At 38.0% G+C, this 24,494-nt stretch overlaps 1 protein-coding gene across 10 annotated transcripts in view; it reads right to left on the reverse strand.

Annotated features, from left to right (window-relative positions):
- The window catches only part of RNF115 (ring finger protein 115), a 66,339-nt gene that overhangs the window by 11,266 nt on the left and 30,579 nt on the right, over window positions 1–24,494 (reverse strand). For 9 of the 10 annotated variants that reach the window (XR_015160901.1, XM_086392267.1, XM_086392269.1 and 6 more), the window contains one exon: window positions 14,717–14,928. Coding sequence is in view for 9 of the 10 variants with exons in the window: in XM_086392267.1 (XP_086248393.1) it covers window positions 14,717–14,928 (212 nt within the window). In the remaining variant the exon portion in view is untranslated. Of the gene's footprint in view, window positions 1–14,716; window positions 14,929–16,993; window positions 17,022–24,494 lie in introns of all 10 variants that reach the window. The other variant, XM_086392276.1, reaches the window with a different exon arrangement.

Here is a 24,494-nt window from a genome sequence, read left to right on the forward strand (position 1 = left end):
ATTATTAATAGTTTTTTGGGGCTGCCATAACATATTCCCACAAACTGGGTAGCTAAAACCAACAGGAGTTTGTTCTCTCATAATTTTGGAGTCAGAAATCTGAAATCAAGATGCTGTCAGGGGCTTCCCTGGTGACTCAGTGGTAAAGAATCCACCTGTCAATGCAGGAAACATAACAGACGTGGGTTTGATCCTTGGGTTGGAAAGACTCCCCTGGAGGAGGGCACGGCAACCCAGTATTCTTGCCTAGAGAATTCCAAGGACAGAAGAGCCTGGCAGGCTACAATCCACAGGGTTGCAAAGAGTCAGACATAACTGAAGCATCTGAGCACACACACACATAAAAGACCTTATTTCCAAATAAGATCATATTCACAGCTAAGTCAGGAAGTTAGGACTTGAACATTGGTAGAGTATACAGTTCTACCCACAACAAGTATTGTCCTTCAGCAATCCCAGCAGAAGTTCATGGTAAAAAAGAGTATCTAAAAAAGACTTGTGAGTGTAGCTCTTGTTAACGGCATGAACTTTACTAATACTCACAGGAGACTCAAAGTTTTCAAAAGAAACACTACCAGCTTAAATTGAAAAGTACAGAGGCAGTACAAAACGAAAAGAGATCTTTTAGGCCCTCAAAATGCTATTGGTAAGATGCACGCTAAGAAAACTATGGAGCTGCAAATTTGGACTACTTTTCACGGAAAACAATGACTCATTGGGTGCAATCAAGAGCCAGGAAGGAGGAAACAAGAGCCACAGAGAAGCATTCCTGGGCAGAAGTAGAACGAAGTCCCAATCAAGGACCGTCCAACATTTATCCAGACAAACATCAAAATTGCTATGAATCAGTAACTTCTATGTGCCTTACATCTTCTCCCTTTCTAAACAGAAATCTCTATACCTATTTATTATATGCTTCTCCCATCACTATATGTTGTATATGTGAGGGGTAAAAAACTTGTGTCTTTGTTTTCTAGATCTCCACATCAAAAGGAATTCTGTCTATATCCAAAGAGCCTCATCCATACTCAGACCTAAGTAAATGACACCTGGATTTCAAGTTAATGCTATAAAGGGACAAGGCTTCTGGTGGGTCTTGGGAGGAGGTGAGTATATTTCTCACATGGGAGAAATTTCTGGCCAAAGGTTAAATTGTGGTAGTTTTAAAAAAATATGTCCGGGGCTTCTCTGGCAGTCCAGTGGTTAAGACTCTGCTTGCACTGCAGGGAGCACAGATTCGATCCCTGGTCAGAAAACTAAGACCCCCACGTGCCGTGCAGCATGGCCAAAAAATTAAGGAAAAAAAAATTTTTTTTAATTTTGTAAATAAAAACATGTACACAAATTCTTTAATATTCTTCCTCATGAATGTGGGCTAGACTTGGTGACTCACTTCTTACAGATAAAATATAGCTGAAGTGACAGTGTTTGTCTTTTAAGATCAGGATATAAAAGGCATTATGGTTTTCCCATCTTCCTTCTTCTCTCTTGAATCACTTACTCTAAGGGAAGCCAGCTGCCAAGTCATGAAGACACCAAAGAGTCCTATGGAGACGTCCACACAGTGAGGAATTGAGGCCTCCTGCCAACAGTAATGTTAGTTCACCCATCTTGAAGTGGATCTTACCAATCCCAGGTAAGTAATCAGATTACTGCTGCCACTGCAGACATTTTGATTACAACATCATGAAAAACTTTACCAAAAACACCTAGCTAATTTGCTCCCAAATTCCTGTCCCTCAGAAACTGTGAGATGATAAATGTCTGTTGTTAAAAGTTCCCTGATAGCTCAGTTGGTAAAGAATTCCCCTGCAATGCAGGAGACCCTGGTTCGATTCCTGGGTCAGGAAGATCCACTGCAGAAGGGATAGGCTACCCACTCCAATATTCTTGGGCTTCCCTTGTGGCTCAGCTGATGAAGAATCCACCCACAATGCGGAAGACCTGGGTTGGATCCCTGGGTTGGGAAGATCCCCTGGAGAAGGGAGAGGCTACCCACTCTAGTATTCTGGCCTGGAGAATTCTATGGATTTTACAGTCCATGGGGTTGCAGAGTCGGACACGACTGAGCAATAACTCTATCATAAATTGCTAAATTCTGGTATAATCTGTTTACCCAGCAACAAATGACTAGTATATCCTCGCCTGCTAGTAAAGGCATATCTCAGCAATATCACAGGTGTGGTTCCAGACCACTGCAATGAAGCAAATGTTGCAATAAAATCACTCTTATGAATTTTTTGGTTTCCCAGTGCATATAAAAGTTACGTTTACACTTTACTGTTGTCTACTAACTGTGTGATAACATTATGTCTAAAACAATGTACATACCTTATTTTTAAATATTTTATTGTTTAAAAATGCTACCCATCATCTGAACCTTCAGCAAGTTAGTAGTAACACCAAAGACCACTGATCAAAGCTCACCACAGCAAATACAATAATGAAAAAGTTTAAAATATTATGAGAATTATGAAAATGTGACACAAAGACGTGAAGTGAGCAAATGCAGTTGAAAAAAATGGCACGGACAGATTTGTTGGATACAGGGTTGCCACAAACCTTCAATTCGTAAAAAACGCACTATCTGCTAAGAGCAATAAAGCAAAGTGTAGTGAAAATTGGGGAGCTGTACAGTTGGCCTTCTGTACCCACAGGTTCTGCATCTGCAAACTATGAGGGGAGGGGGGAAACTCAAGAAAGCTCCAAAAAGCAAAACTTGAATTTGCAGTTCACCACCAACTATTTATATAGCATTTACATCATTTAAAGTGTTGCTATTTACATAGCATTGTATTAAGTGTTACAGTAACCTAAAGATGACTTAAAGTATACAGAAGGATGTTTTCAAATAGTTTTATATCAGAGATGCAAATTCTCAGAGTTGGGTACCACCGGGGGGTGCAGGGTGTCCTGGAACCAATCCCTCCAACAGATACTGAGGGATGACTAACTAGAACAGTTAATCACATACTTGAACTAACCAATAAGTAAGTGGTAATAATCAAGTTTGAGAGAAAGACAGAAAGACTCTAGTTCCCTGAGGCTCTAAAGCAGACCCTATATAAATACTTGGAATTGCCAGGGACACCTCAGGGGATCAGCTGCTGATTTCGCCTTTATCGGCAGCTCACTCTCCGGAAGTGAGATGCAGGTTCCATCTCAGCAGCTCAAGGTGACCCCAGTAAGTGTATGAGCTGATGTCAGGAAATTATCTTCAATAGATACATACACAGTACTTACAGTGAACTTTTTTTAAACAAACACTTTCTTGTTAAAGTAATAGGAGCTAAAAGGAGTGGGGGAAGAGGTTTATGTATTTAATTTTGGCAACCCACAGAAGAGAAATAAATCCACAGGGTCTGGACGGGAAGATACATGCTAAAACCAAGAGTAGTCACTTAGTCTCCAGAGCTGTATTCTCTCTAGGTTTTCCTCCTAGCTCCCTTCTCAGTCTTCTCTACTTATTCTTCCTACCTTCCAAACTTCTAATCAAGGAGGGCTTTGAGCTCAATTCCCTGAGCTCTTCTATTTTCTATCTTGACTCTTTTGGCAATTTCATCCAGTTTTATATTTAAGTACCATATATAGGCAACAACTTCCAGGTTTTATCTCCAGCCAAGACCTCTCCCTACTCAACATCATCACTTGAATGTGTAGTAAGCACCTCAAACTTATTAAGTCCAAAAGTGAACTCTCAGATCTTCTCCCCCAAACCTATCCCTTCGAGCATTCCCCATTTTAGCTGATGGTGGCTCCATTTTTCTAGTTGTTCAGACAAAAATCTTTGTCATCCTTAATCGTTCTGTTACACCTCATATCCAATCTGCCAGCAAATCCTATCATGCCCAATGTCAATCTTTACCTAGAATCCAACTTTTTTTTTTTTTTAAACTAACCCTCATCCAAGCCACTGGCATCTCTAATGCAACAGCCCCCTAACTGGTTTCTCTGCTTCTGTCTTTGCCCCCGTGCCCCTCGTACACACACATATCACTCGCCATTCTATTATCAACACAGCAGTTACAATGATCATTTAAAGGTGTAAGTTAGACCATGTCATTCCTCTACCCTAAAATTCCTACTGGACCTCCACTGCACTCAGAATAAAAGCCTTTATAATAGCCTACCAGTCTCTACATGATCTCAGACTCACCTCCTGATCTCCGGCCCCAACAAGTTCTCTGTGACCTCATCTCCTACTATTTCCCTCACCCATTCTGCTCTCTTTACATTAGACTCTCCTTGTTGGCACATTCCTGGCTCATTCCCTCACTACTTTTATGTCTATTCAAATATCTTCTCAATAAGGCCTTTGCTGACTACACTTTTTGAAGCTTCACTTCTCCCACACTCCCAAACTCCCTCCTCCCTTTTTTTTTCTATATCATTTACTGCTGTTTAACACTCTATTGATTAGGTTTATTTTGCTTGTCTGTCATCCCCCATTAGTATTTAAATTCCACAAGGGCAATCTTTTTTTTTCTTTTCTTTTTACTGTTTTGTTGACTAATGTATGCCCAACATCCTGAATAGCACTTGGCAGTAATACATAAATGCTTATTGCATGACTTAAGAGACCTCAAGATGGGGCCCAATCAGATAGTCATTGAAAGATATACTCCATCTATGAAGATTAAAAAAAAGAGATTATAAAATAGGTATAGTATGATTTCTTTTCAACTCTATAGATGTAGGTATCTCATATATATGTATGTAAAAGGTCTACATGATTACGTACCAAGAAACAACTGTGGCTAATTTCTGGGTAATGCTGTTTTTCCAATCCAAGCCAAAAACAAGACAAAGTAAACCTACTATTTTTAAATAGCAAAAAAAGTCAATTCTCAAAATTTGAGTTGTGAGTAGTGGTCAGTAAACAATGGTCCCATAATCTAGGGTTAACTTCTGCTGCTGCTGCTAAGTTGCTTCAGTCATGTCTGACTCTGTGCGACCCCATAGACGGCAGCCCACCAGGATCCTCCGTCCATGGGATTTTCCAGGCAAGAGTACTGGAGTGGGGTGCCATTGCCTTCTCCGAGGGTTAACTTTAGGAGAACATATTTTAGGTTGAAAACCTGCTGCTGCTGCTGCTGCTGCTGCTAAGTCGCTTCAGTCGTGTCCAACTCTGTGCGACCCCATAGATGACAGCCCACCAGGCCCCCCTCCCGTCCCTGGGATTCTCCAGGCAAGAACACTGGAGTGGGTTGCCATTTCCTTCTCCAATGCATGGAAGTGAAAAGTGAAAGTGAAGTCGCTCAGTCGTGTCTGACCCTCAGCGACCCCATGGACTGCAGCCTACCAGGCTCCTCTGTCCATGGGATTTTCCAGGCAAGAGTACCGGAGTGGGTTGCCATTACCTTCTCTGGAAAACTTGATAAGCAGGATAAAAAGTTATACTACTTCTCAAATCAACAGGACAAACTGTTATCAGGAAGAAGCCAAGCCAAAATTTAATCAATAAAAAACTTATAAAATATGAAATTGTATAGTACTTTCAAAACACTGGGTAACATTGTAATGATAACTACTGTAAAGTAATAACAATCATGTGGAACAATCTGGGTTGACCTGCTAAGAAGGCAGAGCAATACGCCCCAAAGATGTGTTCCATTTACTCTTACATGAATGAAAGGAAAAAATAAATTGAACATAAAACTCCCTAAGTTTTACTTACTGATACACTGATGTGTGTCCCTTAGAAGGAAAATTTTTGACAAAGTTAGGCAAATGCTTAATTCTTTTTTTTTCCCCCTAATTGTGAAGACTATAAAACACTATTAAAATTTCTTTAAGTATTTTGAAACATTCATAATCCCACCAACTACAAATATCATCATTTTTGCCATATCCTGGCTCCAATATTTAACTGGCTTCATATCTTCAGGCAATTTACCTAACCTCTCTGTGCCTCAATTTCTACTGTAAAATGGAATATTCATAGTAACTTATCCAGAGTTATAATGAAGATTAAACAAATAATTGTAAAGCAACTGTAAATCAAACTACTATCTGGCACAAACTCTTAGCTATTATTACTACTAATTCATATGTTCCATATACCTCTTAGAAACATAATTACAATTATTCATTCATTCAACACAAATATATTGTGTGTTTGTGCTCAGTGGTGTCTGACTTTGTGAATTTATAGACTGGAGTCTGCCAGGCTCCTCTGTCCATGGGATTTCCCAGGAAAGAATGTTGGAGTGGGTTACCATTTCTTTCTCCAGAAGATTCATTCAACACAAATATATACAGTATTCACTATAAAACAGACACTAACTAGAAGCTGGGAATACAAAAATGAATAAAATGCCACCCTAAGCCACTGATCCCAGAAGTAACTGAAAAGGTTGTAACAGATCTGGTCTCCCAAAGATGCTAGGCTCAGATAAAAATTACAGGTAACTTTTATCAAACCTTTAAAAAATAGATAATTCCTGATTTAAACTATTCTCAACCATAAACACAAAGCAAGATTTCCCAGTTTATTTTACCAAACTAAAATAACCCTGATACCAAAGCCTGATAAAGATTATACAAGAAAATTACCAGCTTCCGTATGAATTGATGCAAAAATCCTAAAAAAGATTAGGAAGAAATCAACTCCAACAATTCATTAAAAGATCAATGCTTCTTTGTCAAAGTAGTTTTTAATTAAAATCTGATGAATTCATAGTGTTCACTGAATGTTAGAAAATCTATTAGTTAATAAAATGCACTAATTGTTTAAAGGAGAAAAACTATAAGGGCAATCTTCACAGGACTGCAAAGAGCATTTGATAAAATCACTCGCCATCCTCAGTTAAAAGCCCATAAAAAATCAGGAATAAAATAAATGTGATAGTGCACATATTAGGAACCAAAAGCAAATATGCTTAATAAAGAAACACTAATTCACTCTTACTGAAGTCAGGAAGAAGACAAAAATAACTATTAGGTAACTTTGTTTTGATAATAAGTCAATGTTACAGATAAGAAAAATAATGAGGCATAAACACAGGGAAAAAATACAATCAATATTTGTAAATGATACACCTGTTAATCTAGAAAATTTAGAAAACAAAATGAATAACTATTAGAGCTAATAAGACAACTAAATTAAGGAGCAAGGTGTTGGGTAGCAATCTATCTAACAATCAGTTTAAAAATTAAGTGAAACTATAAAATTTTACTGAATACATCAAAAAAGAACTATACAAATTGAGACATGAGCTGCAAGTCCAGATGAGAAGTTTCAATATTATAAAAAGTACCAACTGTCCCCAAATAAATGAAATTCCAGTCAAAATTCCAACAGGATAAGAGAGGTCAGAGATTGACAAATTACATTTAAAATTCATTTGAAAGAGTAAATGTAAGAGAAGCATTCAGCAGTTTTTCAAAAGGAATAATAATGAAATAGACGTTCACTACTAGGTATCAAATCATACTACAAAATTATAGAAAGTAAATCAGGAAGACATAGGCATCGGAGCATACAAAAAAATATCAGATCATAATACAAAATCCAGAGATGAATATGAAACTGTATATATAACAAAGGTAACATTTCAAGTCAGATGGATTATTCAATAAATGATAATGAGAAATACTTATATACTCATATTTGGAGGGGACATATTAACTCAAAAAATGCACAAGAATTATACCACTCAGTTCCAGAAGTGTGTGCACAAAACACAGAAATCCTCCCTGGAAGTGGATAGAGGCACATATCCACTGGGATGAATGCTCTAATGTTCTTATAAACTTGGAACTACCATTAGCTTTCATTTTACATAGGAGAGCTATCTAATAATGATGCCAACAAAGAGAGGACAGAGACAGACAGATGATGATAACATACTGACCAACCACTTAGTTCCATCTAAGAACATCTAATTTACATCAGTGGTCAATACTGTCCCCACACAGCAACTGAGAAATCCAAAGAGATGGTTTTGCTAGATTCAATAAATGGGGTAGTACCATTCATACTCAATAGATAGGAAGGAGCAGTACTAGTCATCCTGCCAAGAAATGGGAAGACAGCCAGGACCAACATGGAACTATCTTCCAACATGTGTAATTTGTGAACATGCTGCCTGGACATTCATTTGGGGCATGTCTGTTTAGAATTAACTGAATTTTCTAGTAACACATCTACTGTGAAAATCAAGGGAAAATTATACATTCCCGCCCCCAGCACTTTCCCAGGAAGTCTTCACCACTTTGGAAAATCTTAACACCAGCAATCACAGGTTCGATCCCTGGTTGGGGAAGATCTCCTGGCGTAGGAAATGGCAACCCACTCCAGTATTCTTGCCTGGGAAATTCCATGGACAGAAGAGTCTGGCAGGCCATAGTCCAGGAAGTCGCAAAGAGTCGAACATGACTGAGCACATACAGATGCACACAACTCTAGCAATGCTGCTTGTGGTAGACAGAGATGGTAGATATTACACTCTCATACCATCTGCCTATCATATTAATTAAAAAAAATTACAGACATTTATTCTTTAGTTGAAAAATCCATACACATAATCAGAATATACAGTTTAAGGTTTCTTTTTAGTGCAAAGGAATCCAACGTCTCAAGAGCTTTGATGAGCCTGCAACATGTTTTCTGGAAATCACTTAACTGAGCCTTTTGAGACTCTGGAACAAAACAGAAGAAAAATTGTCTCAAGAAAATCAGCACTTAGATTTTGAAATCAAACTGCTGCTGCTGCTGCTGCTGCTGCTAAGTCGCTTCAGTCGTGTCCAACTCTCTGCCACCCCACAGACGGCAGCCCACCAGGCTCCCCCATCCCTGGGATTCGCCAGGCAAGAACACTGGAGTAGGTTGCCATTTCCTTCTCCAATGCATGAAAGTGAAAAGTTAAAGTGAAATCACTCAGTCGTGTCCGACTCTTCGCGACCCCATGGACTGCAGCCTACCAGGCTCCTCTGTCCATAGGATTTTCCAGGCAAGAGTACTGGAGTTGGATGCCATTGCCTTCTTCGTGAAATCAAACTACCTATTCTTAATTCTATACATCCAGAACTGGAAAGAACTGGGACAATTCTCTTCTATATTTCCAACATGCTCAGATTTACCCTAGCAAAGAGATGCCTGCTCTACTGGAAGACATAATGCAAACAGAATAAATTCAACAGAAGATGGTGATATGCTTTTTTTTTTTTTTTGGCCACAGATGTGGCTTGTGGGATATCAGTTCACTGACCAAGGATGGAACCCAGGCCACAGCAGTGAAAGCCTGGAATCCTAACCATCAGACCACCATGGAACTCCTGGTGGTACGCTTTTAAGGAGGACACAATTGATGGCCTGTGGCAAGTTTATGGAATGGTAAAGATTTTCAGGGTAGGGATGAGAAAAATAGCTACAGAAAAGGTAATGTAAGATTGCAAATAAGAACTTATATTGATAACTGAACTGAGCAATGATATACTTTTAAACAAAGGTGGACCTCATTTACCTAATATTCAATTTCCAACAGTTTCAATACATACCATTGGGAATACCACTACTGACTACTTTGCATATAATTCAGGATTCCATAGACCCCATGGAGACATGGAATTCAATGAGAAGCCTTCATCTTTTATGTGAAATTCAAAGGCATTGTGAAGTCTGAGGTCAACTGAGCTAACCAGGTTAACTAGGATTTGATTCATTTGTAAGAGAACCCTCCTGCAACAGTTCTATTTAATTCTCCTAAAAATGGTGGCCTTTTAAACTTTTCTTTCAGAAGCAGCAGTTATATAAATGGGATGCTGGATTAAACCTAAAAATAGGGGTACTGGTCAACTTTCATTATTTTTCTACATATAATCCTGGAAAAAGGTTAGGAGATCCCTCTTCCCACTCTACACATTTCTAATCAAAATATAATCTGAAAGTCTGTCCTTGCCAAACTATAAAACAGTTACTTGAGAATAAACCAGCAGAGCACTGCATCACCTCAATAAAGCTGTAGGTTTCATCATATGCACCAACAAATCTACAGGGGTAGTTTCTACACCCCTCTTTTGAAGACTATCTCACACCTCTCATACCACACAGCATTTTAAACACTGACATATAACTCCCTAATAAGATAAAGCAAAGATGAAAGTGTTTATAAAGCCAGGGATGAGCAGCTTCCACATGATTTTTAATTCTTTACAGTCTCAGGATTAAGCTGTCAGTCAGGCTTTGATTCATGTTAAATAGTGTATGGATGATGTTAATGTCGCCCCCAGGCTCCATTTCCTGGCCTACTCCTTAGAACTATTTCCATGAAAATATATTTTAAAATAAATAAATAAAAGGGTGTAAAAGATAAAACTGTTTATCTTATTAAATACACTATCACTTAAGTCTTCTAACATTACTGCACTTTAATTTTCATAATTTCCCAATGCATTCATGAAGCAATCTGCAGAAAATGTTTTAACAAATTAAAGAGCTTTTAAATCTGATATTTGTATGTATTTGTGAAATGATTATCACGTAAGTCTAGTTAATATTCGTCACCATACAGTTTAAAATTTTTTTTAACATGAGAACTTTTAAGACCTACTCTCTCAGCAATTTTCAAATATGCAATAACATTATTAACTATAGCAGCCATATTGTACATTATAATCCCATGACTTATTCATAATATAACTGGAAATCTGTCCTTTCTGATACCCTTCACCCATTTCACACACCTCCCACCCTAAAATCCCTCTGGCAACCACCAATCTGTTCTCTGTATCTATGAACCTGATTAATGAATTTTTTTTTTTTAAGATTCCAACTATAAGATCATACAGTATTTGTCTTTCTTTGTCTGATTTATTTCATGCAGCATAATGCCTTCAAGGTCCATCCATATTGTTGCAAATGGCAAAATTTCATCCTTTTTCATGGCTGAATAACATACACACACATATATATGTGTATCACAATTTTTTTTTAATCTATTCATCCATCAATGGCTCCTTAGGTTGTTTCCATGTCTTGGCTATGGAAAACAATGCTGCAACAAACATGGGATGCCATTTATCTTTTCATATTTGTGTTTTTGTTTCCTTCAGATAAATACCCAGGAATGAGTTGCTGGATCATAAGGTAGTCCTATTTTTAATTTTTTTGAGAAACCTCCATATTGTTTCCCACAGTGGCTACACCAATTTACATTCCTACCAAGTGTAAAGGGGTTTGTTCCCTTTTCTCCACAACCTCATCAACACTTATTATTTCTTGTATTTTTGATAACAGCCATTCTAACAGGTGTAAGGTGATATTTCATTGCAGTTTTGATTTTTATTCCTCTGATGATTAGTGATGCTTGGCATTCTTTCATGTCCTTTCTGGCCATTTGTATGTCTTCTTTGGAAAAATGTCTATTCAGATATTCTGCCCATTTTTTAAACAGATTGTTAGGCTGTTTGCCTTTCATTTTGTTGATGATTTCCTTTGCCATGCAGAAGCTTTTTATCCTTCGATGTAGTCCCACTGTTCATTTTTGCTTTTGGAGTCAGATCCAAAATATCATCACCAAGATCAATGTCAAGGAGCTTGCTGCCTATGTTACCTCATAGGGATTTTATGGTTTCAGGTCTTATGTACAAGTCCTTACTCTATCTTGAGTTAATTTCTGTGGATGGTATAAGGCAGTTTCATTCTTTTGCATGTGGTGACTCTCAGAGCCCCAAAATGGCATCTAGCTTTCTCCTCAACAATAAACTGAAGGCTTTCAGCAAATTTTCACTGCTTAACATCCTGATGGACAGGCCTGCCACAGGATGCATCCTTAGGAAATGTGCATTTACAGCCACTAAAATACACACAAATCTAATATACAACATAATCTCACTTGGCCTTGTATCCCAGTCTGTGCACTTTATCAAGCCAAGTGGGGCAGGCAGTCTTACAGAGCTCTGAGAGCTGGCAGTACTGTACCCTGAAAAGAAAGTGCATTAGGTCAACTGCTTCCTCCTCTATAGCTCCTGGATGTATTAATACTTGTACCGATACAAGTACCCATCTTGGCTTACCCAATGGCTGCTGCCAGACAGAAAGGCACTATCACTTTCTTAGTGATTCTCCACACAGAAGCAAGCATCTGGTATTTCACAGTCTCCCAAATCAGTCATAGCCAAGTATTTATAAATTTTAAAAAAATTTTTTTATGTATTTAGTTCTCTTCTATATTAGTTGGAGAATAATAATATAGGCATAGATGTTTTAATTATATTTTATAGGTTTTATTATGAATAAATTCCAAATCAGGATAATAAGAAATGATATCATATTTGCTAAAAAAGAAGAGATGTTGGGTCTGATATGGCCAAGAACCACTTGAGTTATATGAACCAACACATTCTAATTTTCTCAAGTTATATTAAATTGAATTTCTATTGCTTTTAACAAGAGAGTTCTGACCATTATAACTAAAAAGCACTAGATAAGAAAATATTGGGAGAAAATATGGGTATATTTTAAAATCATGAAATAAGGAGAGAGACTTTCTAAGTATGGTATGAAATCTAAAATATGTAATATATAAACAATATATAAAAGATTAAGATCTTTGCTACATAGAGAGAACTCCTATAAAACAATTTTTTAATTCTGTAATAGGAAAACCAAGCAAAGGATATTAATAAACAATTCATAAAAGAAAAAATGCCTAATAATTATATGAAAATAAACTTAATCAAATGAAAAATTAAAGAGACATTAAAAAGTAATATTTAGCATATTACTAGCATATTTTTGTCTATCAGATCATGAAAGATAAAAGACTGATAACAGTTTGATAAGGATGTTCCGTACATTTCAAATACTACTGGTGAGAATATAATGCTATAGCCTTTCAGAAGGGCAATTGGACAGTATCAATTTTCAAATGGTCATATCTTTGACCCAGCTCTTTCTCTCTTAGAATTTTATACTCCAGCAAGAGAATTTCAGAAAAACATCTACTTCTGCTTCACTGACTATGCGAAAGCCTTTGATTGAATGGATCACAACAAACTGGAAAATTCTTAAATAGACTGGAATACCACACCATCTTACATATTTCCTGAGAAACCTGTATGCAGGTCAAGAAGTAACAGTTAGAACCAGACATGGAACAACAGATTGGTTCAAAAATTGGGAAAGGAGTACATCAAGGCTGTGTATTGTTATCATGCTTATTTAACTTATATGCAGAGTACATTACGCAAAATACTGAGCTGGATGAATCACAAGCTAGAATCAAGATTGCTGGGAGAAATATCAACAAACTCAGATATGCAGATGATACCACCTTATGGCAGAAAATGAAGAGGAACTAAAGAACCTCTTGATGAAGGTGAAAGAGGACAGTTGGCTTAAAAACTGTCTTTTTCTGGCGTTAAGCCAAAAAAAGCTGGCTTAAAATTCAACATTTAGAAAACTAAAATCATGGTATCTGATCCCATCACTTCATGGCAAATAGATGGGGGGAAAGTGGAAACAGTGAACAGTGACAGATTTTATTTTCTTGGGCTCTGAAATCACTGTGGATGGTGACTGCAGCCAAGAAATTAAAAGATGCTCCCTGGAAGAAAAGTTATGACAAACCTAGACAGCATATTAATAAGCAAAGACATCACTTAGGTGACAAAGGTCTGTATAGTCAAAGTTATTGTTTTTCCAGTAGTCATGTGTGGATGTGAGAGCTGGACCATAAAGAAGGCTGAGCGCCAAAGAATTGATGCTTTTGAACTGTGGTGTTGGAGAAGACTCTTGAGAGTCCCTGGGACAGCAAGAAGATCAAACCAGTCAATCCTAAAGGAAATCAACCATGAATATTCCACTGCAAGGACTGATGCTGAAGTTGAAGCTCCAACACATGGCCACCTGATACAAAGAGCTGACTTGGGGAAATATCCCAATGCTGGGAAAGACTGAGGGCCTGAGAAAGGGGCGACAGAGAGTGAGATGGTTGGATGTCATTACAGACTCAATGGACCTGAATTTGAGCAAACTCCAGGAGACAGTGAAGGACAGAGAAGCCTGGCATGCTATAGTTCATGGGGTTGCAAAGAGTCGAACATGATTTAGCAACTGAACAATAACAAAATGAGAACAGCAACAACACCTACCATTTTACATGGATTAAATGAGCTAAGTAGAAAAAAGCACAAAGCACAATCCTATGCACATGGCAAACACTTAAAAACTTAGTGTTTATCATTCCTACTAAATGGTATCCATGAGATCAAGGACTACTATCTGTTTTGCTCACCATCATATCCCCAGTATCCAGTGAAGTGTCCCAACATAAAAGACACTCTATAAGTATTTGCTGAGTGAACGTTTTGCAGTCACAAGACTCTATATTCCTATTAAATTTCATATTAACTCCATCACTGCAATCTATTGAGGTCTTTTTGAATCCTAATGTCATCCAATATATCCGCTATCTCTTTCAGTATCTTCTGAAACTTTGATAAACCTATCATCTAGATATTTATCTGAAATATTAATAAAAATGTTAACTAGAGACCTATGTCATTAGTTTTATCATCCTTCAGTTTATCATCATTGGTAAACTGGTACTAGTTGAGTACAGACATTCAATTTGGCTTCATTTTCATTCTGCGTATATATTCTCATCTTGTCCACAAAGTACAAAAATCTTATTATGTCAATTAGATTATGTCAGTATGTCCTTCACTGAAACTACCCTTAAAAGAATTTAAATAACAATTTAGCACTCACCTTTCAAAAGCCGGGGATCTCTCTGGACGAGTACTTCCTCGAGATCTGTATCTCTGAGTCACTGACAGCCGTGGAGGCCGACTTGGTCCCCAGAAGTCAGTGTGAGTTTGGTGACTCCTCTCATTGGCTCTGTTATCTTGGTCCAGTAGACTGCTACTTAGAAAGGGTCTAAAATCTTGGAAAAACATCGTGGGGTCCAAACGGTCCCAGAACTATAGTAAAAACCAGAAATAAACAACATGTTACTTTTTTCAAGAAAAGGTGACAGAGGAAACAGGATGAAAAAATACTGAAAAAAAGAGAGGATTAACTTTTAAGACTTCAAAATTCAGCAGTTCCAAATGTTAAAAACGTATGCTTCCCAATTTCGTGGAGGAAAAAAGAGAAGTCTCTCAAGTGTATGCACAGGGGGAAAATTTTGTATACCAAGAAATAATTCCCTTCATATAGAAAGAAGCCAATGGCCAGACCTTAATACTGAGCTCATAGCCACATGGCTCTGACCAGTTTCCCACACTAAAATTAAAAACATGAACCAAAGGTTGATCATGAACTTCTGTCCTAAGTACAATCAATCATCTAGATAAACATTATAACCTTGTGTATTGTAACAATGACATCCACATGTCTACCATAGAATAACCTAAGATTAAACAAAACGGATGTATACACTTGTGGGGGAAAAAAAAGAATCAACACTACAAAGTGAAGACAGATGTCTATAAAATACCTAACTTATAGAAGGTGCATGAGGAAGCTGTGTCAAAGCTGTGCCAAAGCAGTGCAAGAATGTCTGATAAGGCCATTCTATTGTACACACTTTTTACTAAAAGCGTATTGGCATGGAACAGGCATGTCTAGGGGCGAGGGGGAAGGGGAGTGCTTGTTGGGTTTTGCCAAGGAATCACTAAACAAAGAGTAAGAGGAAAAAATCCAAGTTACCTCTAAAATAATTTAAATTTTATTTATTTGGGCATCAGATATTTCAAGAGTTCCACAGACCACAGCTTACTTCACTCCATCCAACCAAGTACATAACTCTGGTCACATCCTGGTCTTTTCATGTTGTTTTAAAGTTTTAAATCAAGTTAAAAAAAAAAACCTCATCATTTATTGTATTTTTTAGTATGTTACTAAAATATTAAACTACTCAATACATGAGCTTAGATCCTAAAATCCTCACAGCTCCTCCATCCCAGACTGATCTTTCTTCCAGAGACCCATACTAGCAACAGCCTCCTTTAGAAATACTCAGAGAAGGGTTAGCAGCTCAGTTGCACATTAAGCTAAAGCTGATTCTCAATCTACCTTCCAGTAATTTGTCACATCAATTCTTGAAGTTAAGGGGTTTGTCTAGGTTTGTCAGTAATGTTATTTTTTGCTAATTTTTCCAATTTATAATTTCTGCTTTATTTTCAAAGATGCTTTCTCCCTTTTTAGTTAAAAATATACAATAAATATAAATTATAAAAATACAAGTGCAGAATATAAAATACAAAGTACAATATAGCTTTCATTCTCTCAGCTGTGACCAAACCCTACCCCTAATTCCAAAGAACTATTTAGAGGTTAATTTGATATGCAGAATTCCAGATTTTTTTTTCTTGAGAGGGAATTGTTAAATTTTAATCTTTTGTTTTCCTTTTTATACTTTATGACTTTCTTGTTGCTGTTTGTTATAGTTCTAGAACATAGGCACCATTCCACTAATAGAAACTGACAGGACATAGAGACAGAACTATCTGATGAATACACACAATGACTAGAAAAGAAATATAAAGAGACTTAGTTTATGAAAAGACTACCTTAGTTTATGAAAAGACTTAGCTTACCTCTGAGAAATCATCCCCCAAAATAGGTCCTATATTAACAACTGCAAAAACTAAACAAACCCAAATGAAATAAAAGCAAATAAAACTTCAAAACATTAAAATACAGTGCAAAAAAATGGTGAGACAAATTTAAGTCACTTTCCAGCCCTTCAGTCAATAAAAGGCTGTGACTGTGTCTTTGTTTGGATTCAGGTCCTCCTTTTTAAATTATGCCCTAAAGCCCTTGCCCCAAGTGATGGGGGGTTGGGGGGATGTTAAGCGGGGCAGTGAACACCGGTCTGTGACACCAGACAGCATGCGCTTTCACAGTGGGCCAGCACAGCAATGACGACTCCCCTATTCTCACCGGTAAAGCTTTAGAATTCCAGATCTTTAATTATCTATGTGTACATACATTCACCAGGTTTTATAAACATACACCCACATTTATTCAACAAATACTTACTGAGCATGTACTATGTCCCAATCACTTTCTGGGAATGATTAGAATACAGCAGTTAACAAGATGTTAAAAAGCAAATAAGAACTTGTGCCCTAACAGATTTCATTTTCAAGTGGGAAGAGAAACACTCTCCCTCCCTCCAAAAAAAAACAATGCCATGAAAGGAAAAAAAGGCTTGCAATGAGTAACTCAGAACAAAGGCATATCATTCTTTTCAACATAGCACTGTATGGATGTTTTATGTTTTATAAAGTCTTTAACATTTATTATAATATATAGTATTTGACACATGTAAAATAACACAAGAAAGGAGGTGTAAGAAAATAAAACAGGACTTCCCTAGTGGCAGAGAAGATAAGAATCGACCTGCCAATGCAGGGAACATGGGTTCCATCCCTGGTCTGAGAAGATCCCACACGCTGTGGACCAACAAGGTCCCTGCGCCACAACCACTGAAGCCCATATGCCCTAGAGCCTGTGCTCCACAAGAAAAGCCAACACAATGAGAAGCCTGTGCACGGCGACAAAGAGTAGCCCCAATTCTCCGTCAACTAGAGAAAGCCTGCACACAGCAATGAAGGCCCAGTGCAAACGAAAAAAGTAAAAATAAATTTTTTAAAAAAGAAAACATATGGTCGTGTAACCACCTCTTAGCTCATATGACCAAAACCACTGAAACTCTATGTCCCTCCCTCCTCCAACCTCCAGGGATAACCACTACCCTCAATTTTTTCTTTACCATTCCTTGAATAGTTTTACCACAGATATACACATCCATAAATAAAATGTGCCTTATGAATTAATATGAAAGTGCCTGATGAAAGCACTTGCTTTTCTGTCTCCACATGTTAATACATTTATTTTCACACACACTTTATGCCACACTTTTTAAAATCTTTTCTTCCCTCAATAAACATAAGGACATAGTATTTCCAGTTTTTTGCCATTACAAACAGCCAGTGCGAACATTCTTATATATGTTTTCTGCTATAGAGATAGGAAGTTTCTGTTAGTGGTCTATACAACTTTATATATGGTCTATATTAATGCCAAATTGTTTTCCAAAGTGGTTGAACCAATTTACACATCCACCATGAGTGTTGAAGGGTTTCCACTGTATCAAATCCTGGTGAACACTTGATAATAGGGCTTTTTAAAAAAATAGTTTTTACCAGTCTTCAAGACAGAAAACACTTATATCACTAGAGGTTTCTCTTTTTGTTTTCTGTGTATAAGAATCTATAGGAGGTTGATTTTTTAAATGTATATTTTTTTGTCCTACTGCAGAAAGTAAACTCAACAGGTCTATAGTAAACCTGAAAGACTCCCTTCTGCATTTCTTGTATAGATGGTATAAACCATATAGTAATGAACTCCCTCAGCTATTGTTTATCTGGGAATGCCTTAATTTCTCCTTCATTCTTGAAGACAGTTTTACTTGATTTAGAATTTCAAGGTGGCCATTTTTTTCTTTCAGCACTTTAAATATGTTATCTCACTGCCTTCTCAGTGTAGTTCAGTTCAGTTGCTCAGTCGTGTCTGACTCTTTGCGACCCCATGCACTGCAGCACACCAGGCCTCCCTGTCCATCACCAACTCTCAGAGTTTACTCAAACTCATGTCCACTGAGTCGGTGATGTCATCCAATCATCTCATCCTCTGTTGTACCCTTCTCCTCCGCCTTCAATCTTTCCCAGCATCAGGGTCTTTTCAAGTGAGTCAGTTCTTCACATCAGGTGGCCAAAGTGTTCGAGTTTCAGCTTCAACATCAGTCCTTCCAATGAATATTCAGGACTGGTTTCCTACGATGGACTGGTTGGATTTCTTTGCAGTCCAAGGGACTCTCAAGAGTCTTCTCCAACACCACAGTTCAAAAGCATCAATTCTTCAGCACTCAGCTTTCTTTATAGTCCATCTATATTATACTGTCCTCTCATATCCATACATGACCACTGGAAAAACCATAGCTCTGACGAGACAGACCTTTGTTGGCAAAGTAATGTCTCTGCTTTTTAATATGCTGTCTAGGTTGGTCATAACTTTTCTTCCAAGGAGTAAGCATCTTTTCTTCAGTCACCATCTGCAGTGATTCCGGAGCCCCCAAAAATAAAGTCTGCCACTGTTTCCACTGTTTCCCCATCTATTTGCCATGAACTGATGGGACCAGATGCCATGATCTTTGTTTTCTGAATGTTGAGCTTTAAGCCAACTTTTTCCCTCTCCTCTTTCACTTTCATCAAGAGGCTCTTTAGTTCTTCTTCACTTTCTGCCATAAGGGTGGTATCATCTGCATATTTGTCTTTCTCTGTCTGACTTACTTCACTTAGCATGAAAACTTCTAGGTCCATCCATGTTGGTACAAATGGCATTATTATTTTTTAATGGCTGGGTAATATTCTACATTGTGTATATGTATACATGTGTGTGTATATCACATCTTCTTTATCCTCTCATCTGTCAGTGGACATTTAGGTTGCTTTCATGTCTTGGCATCCCTGGTGGCTCAGACGGTACAGCATCTGTCTACAATGTGGGAGACCCGGGTTCGAGCCCTGGGTTGGGAAGATCCCTTGGAGAAGGAAATGGCAATCCACTCCAGTACTATTGCCTGGAAAAATCCCATGGACAGAGGAGCCTGGTAGGCTACAGTCCATGGGGTCGCAAAGAGTCGGACACGACTGAGCAACTTCACATGCCTTGGCTACTGTAAATAGTGCTGCTATAAACACTGGAGTGCACATATCTTTCCAAATTAGACTTTTTGTCTTTTCCAGATATATCCCCAGGAATGAGATTGCTGGATCATATGCTAATTCTATTTTTAGTTTTTTTTTTTTAATATTATTTATTTTTGGTTGTGCTGGGTCTTCATTGCTTGTAGTACATGGGCTTGTCATTATGGAGGCTTCTCCTGTTGAGGAGCACAGGCTCTAAGGTACGCAAGTTTCAGTAGTTATGAAGCATGGGCTCAGTAGTTGTGGCTCACGGGTTCTAGAGGGCTGGCTTAGTAGTTGTGGTGCACGGGCTTACTCAGCCCACAGCATGTGGGATCTTCCTGGACCAAGGATCAAACCCATGTCCCCTGCACTGGCAAGCAGATTCTTAACCCCTAGACCACCAGGGAAGCCCTACTTTTAGTTTTTTAAGGAATCTCCATACTGTTCTCCAAGGTGGCTGCACCAATTTACATTCCCATCAACAGTGTGGGAATGTTCCCTTTTCTTTGCACCCTTTTCAGCATTTATTATTTGTAGATTTGTTCATGATAGCTACCACTGTGGTTTTGATTTGCATTTCTGTAATAATTAGTAATGCTGAGCCTCTTTTCATGTGCCTATTGGTCATCTATATATATGTCTTCTTTGGATAAATATTTTAAATTTTTGATTAGAAGAAAAATTAAGCACCAAACTCATAATATCAGTAATCTGCATTGATAATTACACACGAATTATTGCATCTAACATTTGTAAAAATGCTGAAGGAACCCAAGCTTAGAAGCAGCTTCAACATCAGCATAAGGCATTTTCTACTTGTTTGGAAACTGCAAATTAGTGCAAACAGATAGTAGTAGTCAATGTATTTGTCCCAAGATACTACTGTATGTTGACCATATAGCACCTGATAAACAGAGCACACCACACCAATCTATCGGAGAGGGCGATGGCACCCCACTCCAGTACTCTTGCCTGGAAAATCCCATGGATGGAGGAGCCTGGTAGGCTGCAGTCCATGGGGTCACTAAGAGTCAGACACGACTGAGTGACTTCACTTTCACTTTTCACTTTCATGTACTGGAGAAGGAAATGGCAACCCACTCCATTGGGAGACACGACTGAAGAGTTGGACATGACTGAAGCGACTTAGCAGCAGCAGCAGCACACAAATTTATACCAAATCAACACTAAGCATAAGAATAGCTTCAGGTCATTTGCCTCTGAGCAGACTTAAGACAAGCCTAAGAGAAAAAAATAGCTCATACAACAAAACTGGGTATTCAAGACAAGTTAAAAACAGATATTCAGTCTATTTTAGATTATTTTCTCACATAGGTTATCACAAGAATACCATTATAAAGTTTTGGTGAAACATTCAAAAGATTCACAGAAACAGCCTAGTTGACAAGCTCTATCTTGAAAAACTGAAAATGTTACTCTACATTGGAGGTAAAAAGATGATGCTTCAAAAAATATGTAGGCTGAAATACTTAACATGTTTCAATATAAAAAAGATGGAGTGACTTCCCGGGGGTCCAGTGACTAAGACTGTGCTCCCAATTCAGGGGGCCTGAGTTGGCTCCCTGGTCTGGAACTAGATCCCACATGCAACTAAGAGTGCCCACATGCTGCAGCTAAGACCTGGTGCAGCGAAATAAATAAATGATATGGACAATTAGCAAAATTTGCTATAAGCTAACCACGATTATATAAGCTAACCAGAAGAACTATACAAAAAAGATGTTAATGACCCAGATAACCATGATGGTGTGATCACTCACCTAGAGCCAGACATCCTGGAGTCCAAAGTCAAGTGGGCCTTAGGAAGCATCACTACAAACAAAGCTAGTGGAGGTGATGAAATTCCAGCTGAGCTATTTCAAGTCCTAAAAGATGATGCTGTGAAAGTGCTGTACTCAATATGCCAGCAAATTTGGAAAACTCAGTGGCCACAGGACTGGAAAAGGTCAGTTTTCATTGCAATCCCAAAGAAAGGCAATGCTAAAGAATGTTCAAATTACAGAAATTGCACTCATTTCACATGCTAGCAAAGTAATGCTCAAAATTCTCCAAGCGAGGATGTATGCTGCATGTGGGATCTAGTTCCCTGACCAGGGAGCCAACTCAGGCCCCCTGCATTGGGAGCACAGTCTTAGTCACTGGACCACCGGGGAAGTCACTCCATCTTTTTTATATTGAAACATGTAAGTATTTCAGCCCACATATTTTTTGAAGTGTCATCTTTTTACCTCCAATGCAGAGTAACATTTTCAGTTTTTCAAGACAGAGCTTGTCAAGTAGGCACTAGCAAAGTAATGCTCAAAATTCTCCAGGCAAAACTTGAACCAAGACTTGAACAGTACATGAACCATGAACTTCCAGATGTTCAAGCTGGATTTAGGAAAGGCAGAGGAACCAGAGATCAAATTGCCAACATCTGTTGGATCATTGAAAAAGCAAGAAAATTCCAGAAAAATATCTACTTCTGCTTTATTGACTATGCCAAAGCCTTTGACTGTGTGGATCACAACAAACTGTGGAACATTCTCAAGAGATGGGAATACCAGACCACCTTATCTGCCTCCTGAGAGATCTGTATGCAGTCAAGAAGCAACAGCTAGAACTGAACATGGAACAACAGATTGGTTCCAAATTAGGAAAGGAGTACATCAAGGCTGTATATATTGTCACCTTGCTTATTTAACTTATATGCAGAATACATCATGCGAAATGCCAGGCTGGATGAAGCACAAGCTGGAATCAAGACTGCAGGGAGAAATATCAGTAACTTCAGATATGCATATAACACCACCCTTATGGCAGAAAGCAAAGAAGAACTAAAGAGCCTCCTGATGAAAGTGAAAGATGAGAGTGAATAAGCTGGTTTAAAACTCAACATTCAAAAAATTATCATCACGGCACGCATCCGGTCCCATCACTTTATGGCAAATAGATGGGAAAACAATGGAAACAGTAACAGACTTTATTCTCATGGGCTCCAAAATCACCGCAGGTGGTGACTGCAGCCATGAAATTAAGAGACGCTTGCTCCATGGAAGAAAAGCTATGACCAATCTAGACAAAGACAGCATATTAAAAAGCAGAGACATTACTTTGCCAACAAAGGTCTGTCTAGTCAAACTACGGTTTTTCCAGTAGTCATGTATGGATGTGAGAGTTGGGACCATAAAGGAAGCTGAGCTCCAAAGAACTGATGCTTTTGAACTGTGGTGTTGGAGAAGACTCGAGAGTTCCTTGGACAGCAAGGAGATCAAACCAGTCAATCGTAAAGGAAATCAGTCCTGAATATTCATTGGAAGGACTGATGCTGAAGCTGAGGCTCCAATACTTTGGCCATCTGATGTGAAGAACTCAGTCCTTGGAAAAGACCCTGATGCTGGGAAAGATTGAAGGCAGGAAGAGAAGGGGACGACAGAGGATGAGATGGTTGGATGGCATCACCAACTCAATGGACTTGAGCTTGAGCAAGTTTCAGAAGTTGGTGATGGACAGGGTGGCCTGGCATGCTGCAGTCCGTGAGGTCACAAAGAGTGGGACACAACTGAGAAACTGAACTGAACCATGATTTTATGAGCACCTCAAATATTATGGTCAATTCTTTGAAAAGTTAAAGAGTTACTATATGGCCCAGCAATTTCCCTCCTACTTATATACTTGAGAACACAGAAAATACATACAGAAAAAAATTATACATATTCACAGCAATGTTATCCAAAACGGTTAGCTGTAAATAATGGAAATGTCCATCAACTGATAAGCAGATAAACAAAATGTAGTATATCCATACAGCAGATCCTGCAGCCATAAAAAAGAATTAAATACTGATTCGTGCTATAAAACAGAGATATGTCAAGAAAACATTATGTTAAGTGAGTCAGTCACAAAGGTCACATACTGTATCATTCATTCCATTTATATCAAATGTCCTAAACAGGCAAAACCACAGAAACAGAAAATCAGCTGATGGTTTCCTAGAGCTGGGGGATCTGGGAAGAAAAAGGAGTGACTACTAATGGATATAGGGTTTCTTCCAGGGGTGATGAAAAAGTCTTAGAATTAGATAGTGGTCAAAAAAAAAAAAAAACCATTATGAGCTACAGAGATGAGTCAGCTGAGGGCAATTTCAAAATTACTAATTTAAGAAATGCAATTTTGAAAAAAGTTCACAAGAAATTTTACGAAAGCACTAAATCAAGATACAGGACATTTTCATCACCTCCATATGTTTCCTAATGCATCTTGGTAATCCCCTCCTCCTGCCCCTCCCTGCCCTCAAGCAGCCAATGATCACTCCGTGATTTGCACTTTCTCGAATTTTATACTTTCTAGGAGTTCATGTAAAGGGAATCATACTATATGTATTCTTTCACTCAGCTTAATTATTTTGAGATTCATTCTAAGTTTTACATGAATCAAGGGTTTATGTTGAGTCACATTCCACATACTTTATATTGCTGAGTAGTATTCCATACTATGGATATACCACAATTTGTTTATCCATCCACCTGTTGATGGGCACTTGGAATGTTTCTAATTTTTATTATTACAATAGTTGCTATGCACAATTATGTACCTATCTTAGGAGAGTATAATGGTTAAATCATATGGCTGATATTTCTTAAAAAAAAAAAAAAAAGCCTGTTTGCTAAAGTGGTTGGACCATTTTTCAATTTTAGTTGCTCCACAGCCTTATCAAAAGTTAATATCCTCAGTCTTGTAAAGTTTAGCCATCCTAATAACTATGTAGTAGCTCACTTTGATGAGTT

This window comes from Bos grunniens, chromosome 3 (genome assembly GCF_055505025.1).
Source record: "Bos grunniens cultivar Pamir isolate PY7600 chromosome 3, Bosgru_T2T1.0, whole genome shotgun sequence".
In the NCBI taxonomy this organism is placed as follows: Eukaryota; Metazoa; Chordata; class Mammalia; order Artiodactyla; family Bovidae; genus Bos; species Bos grunniens.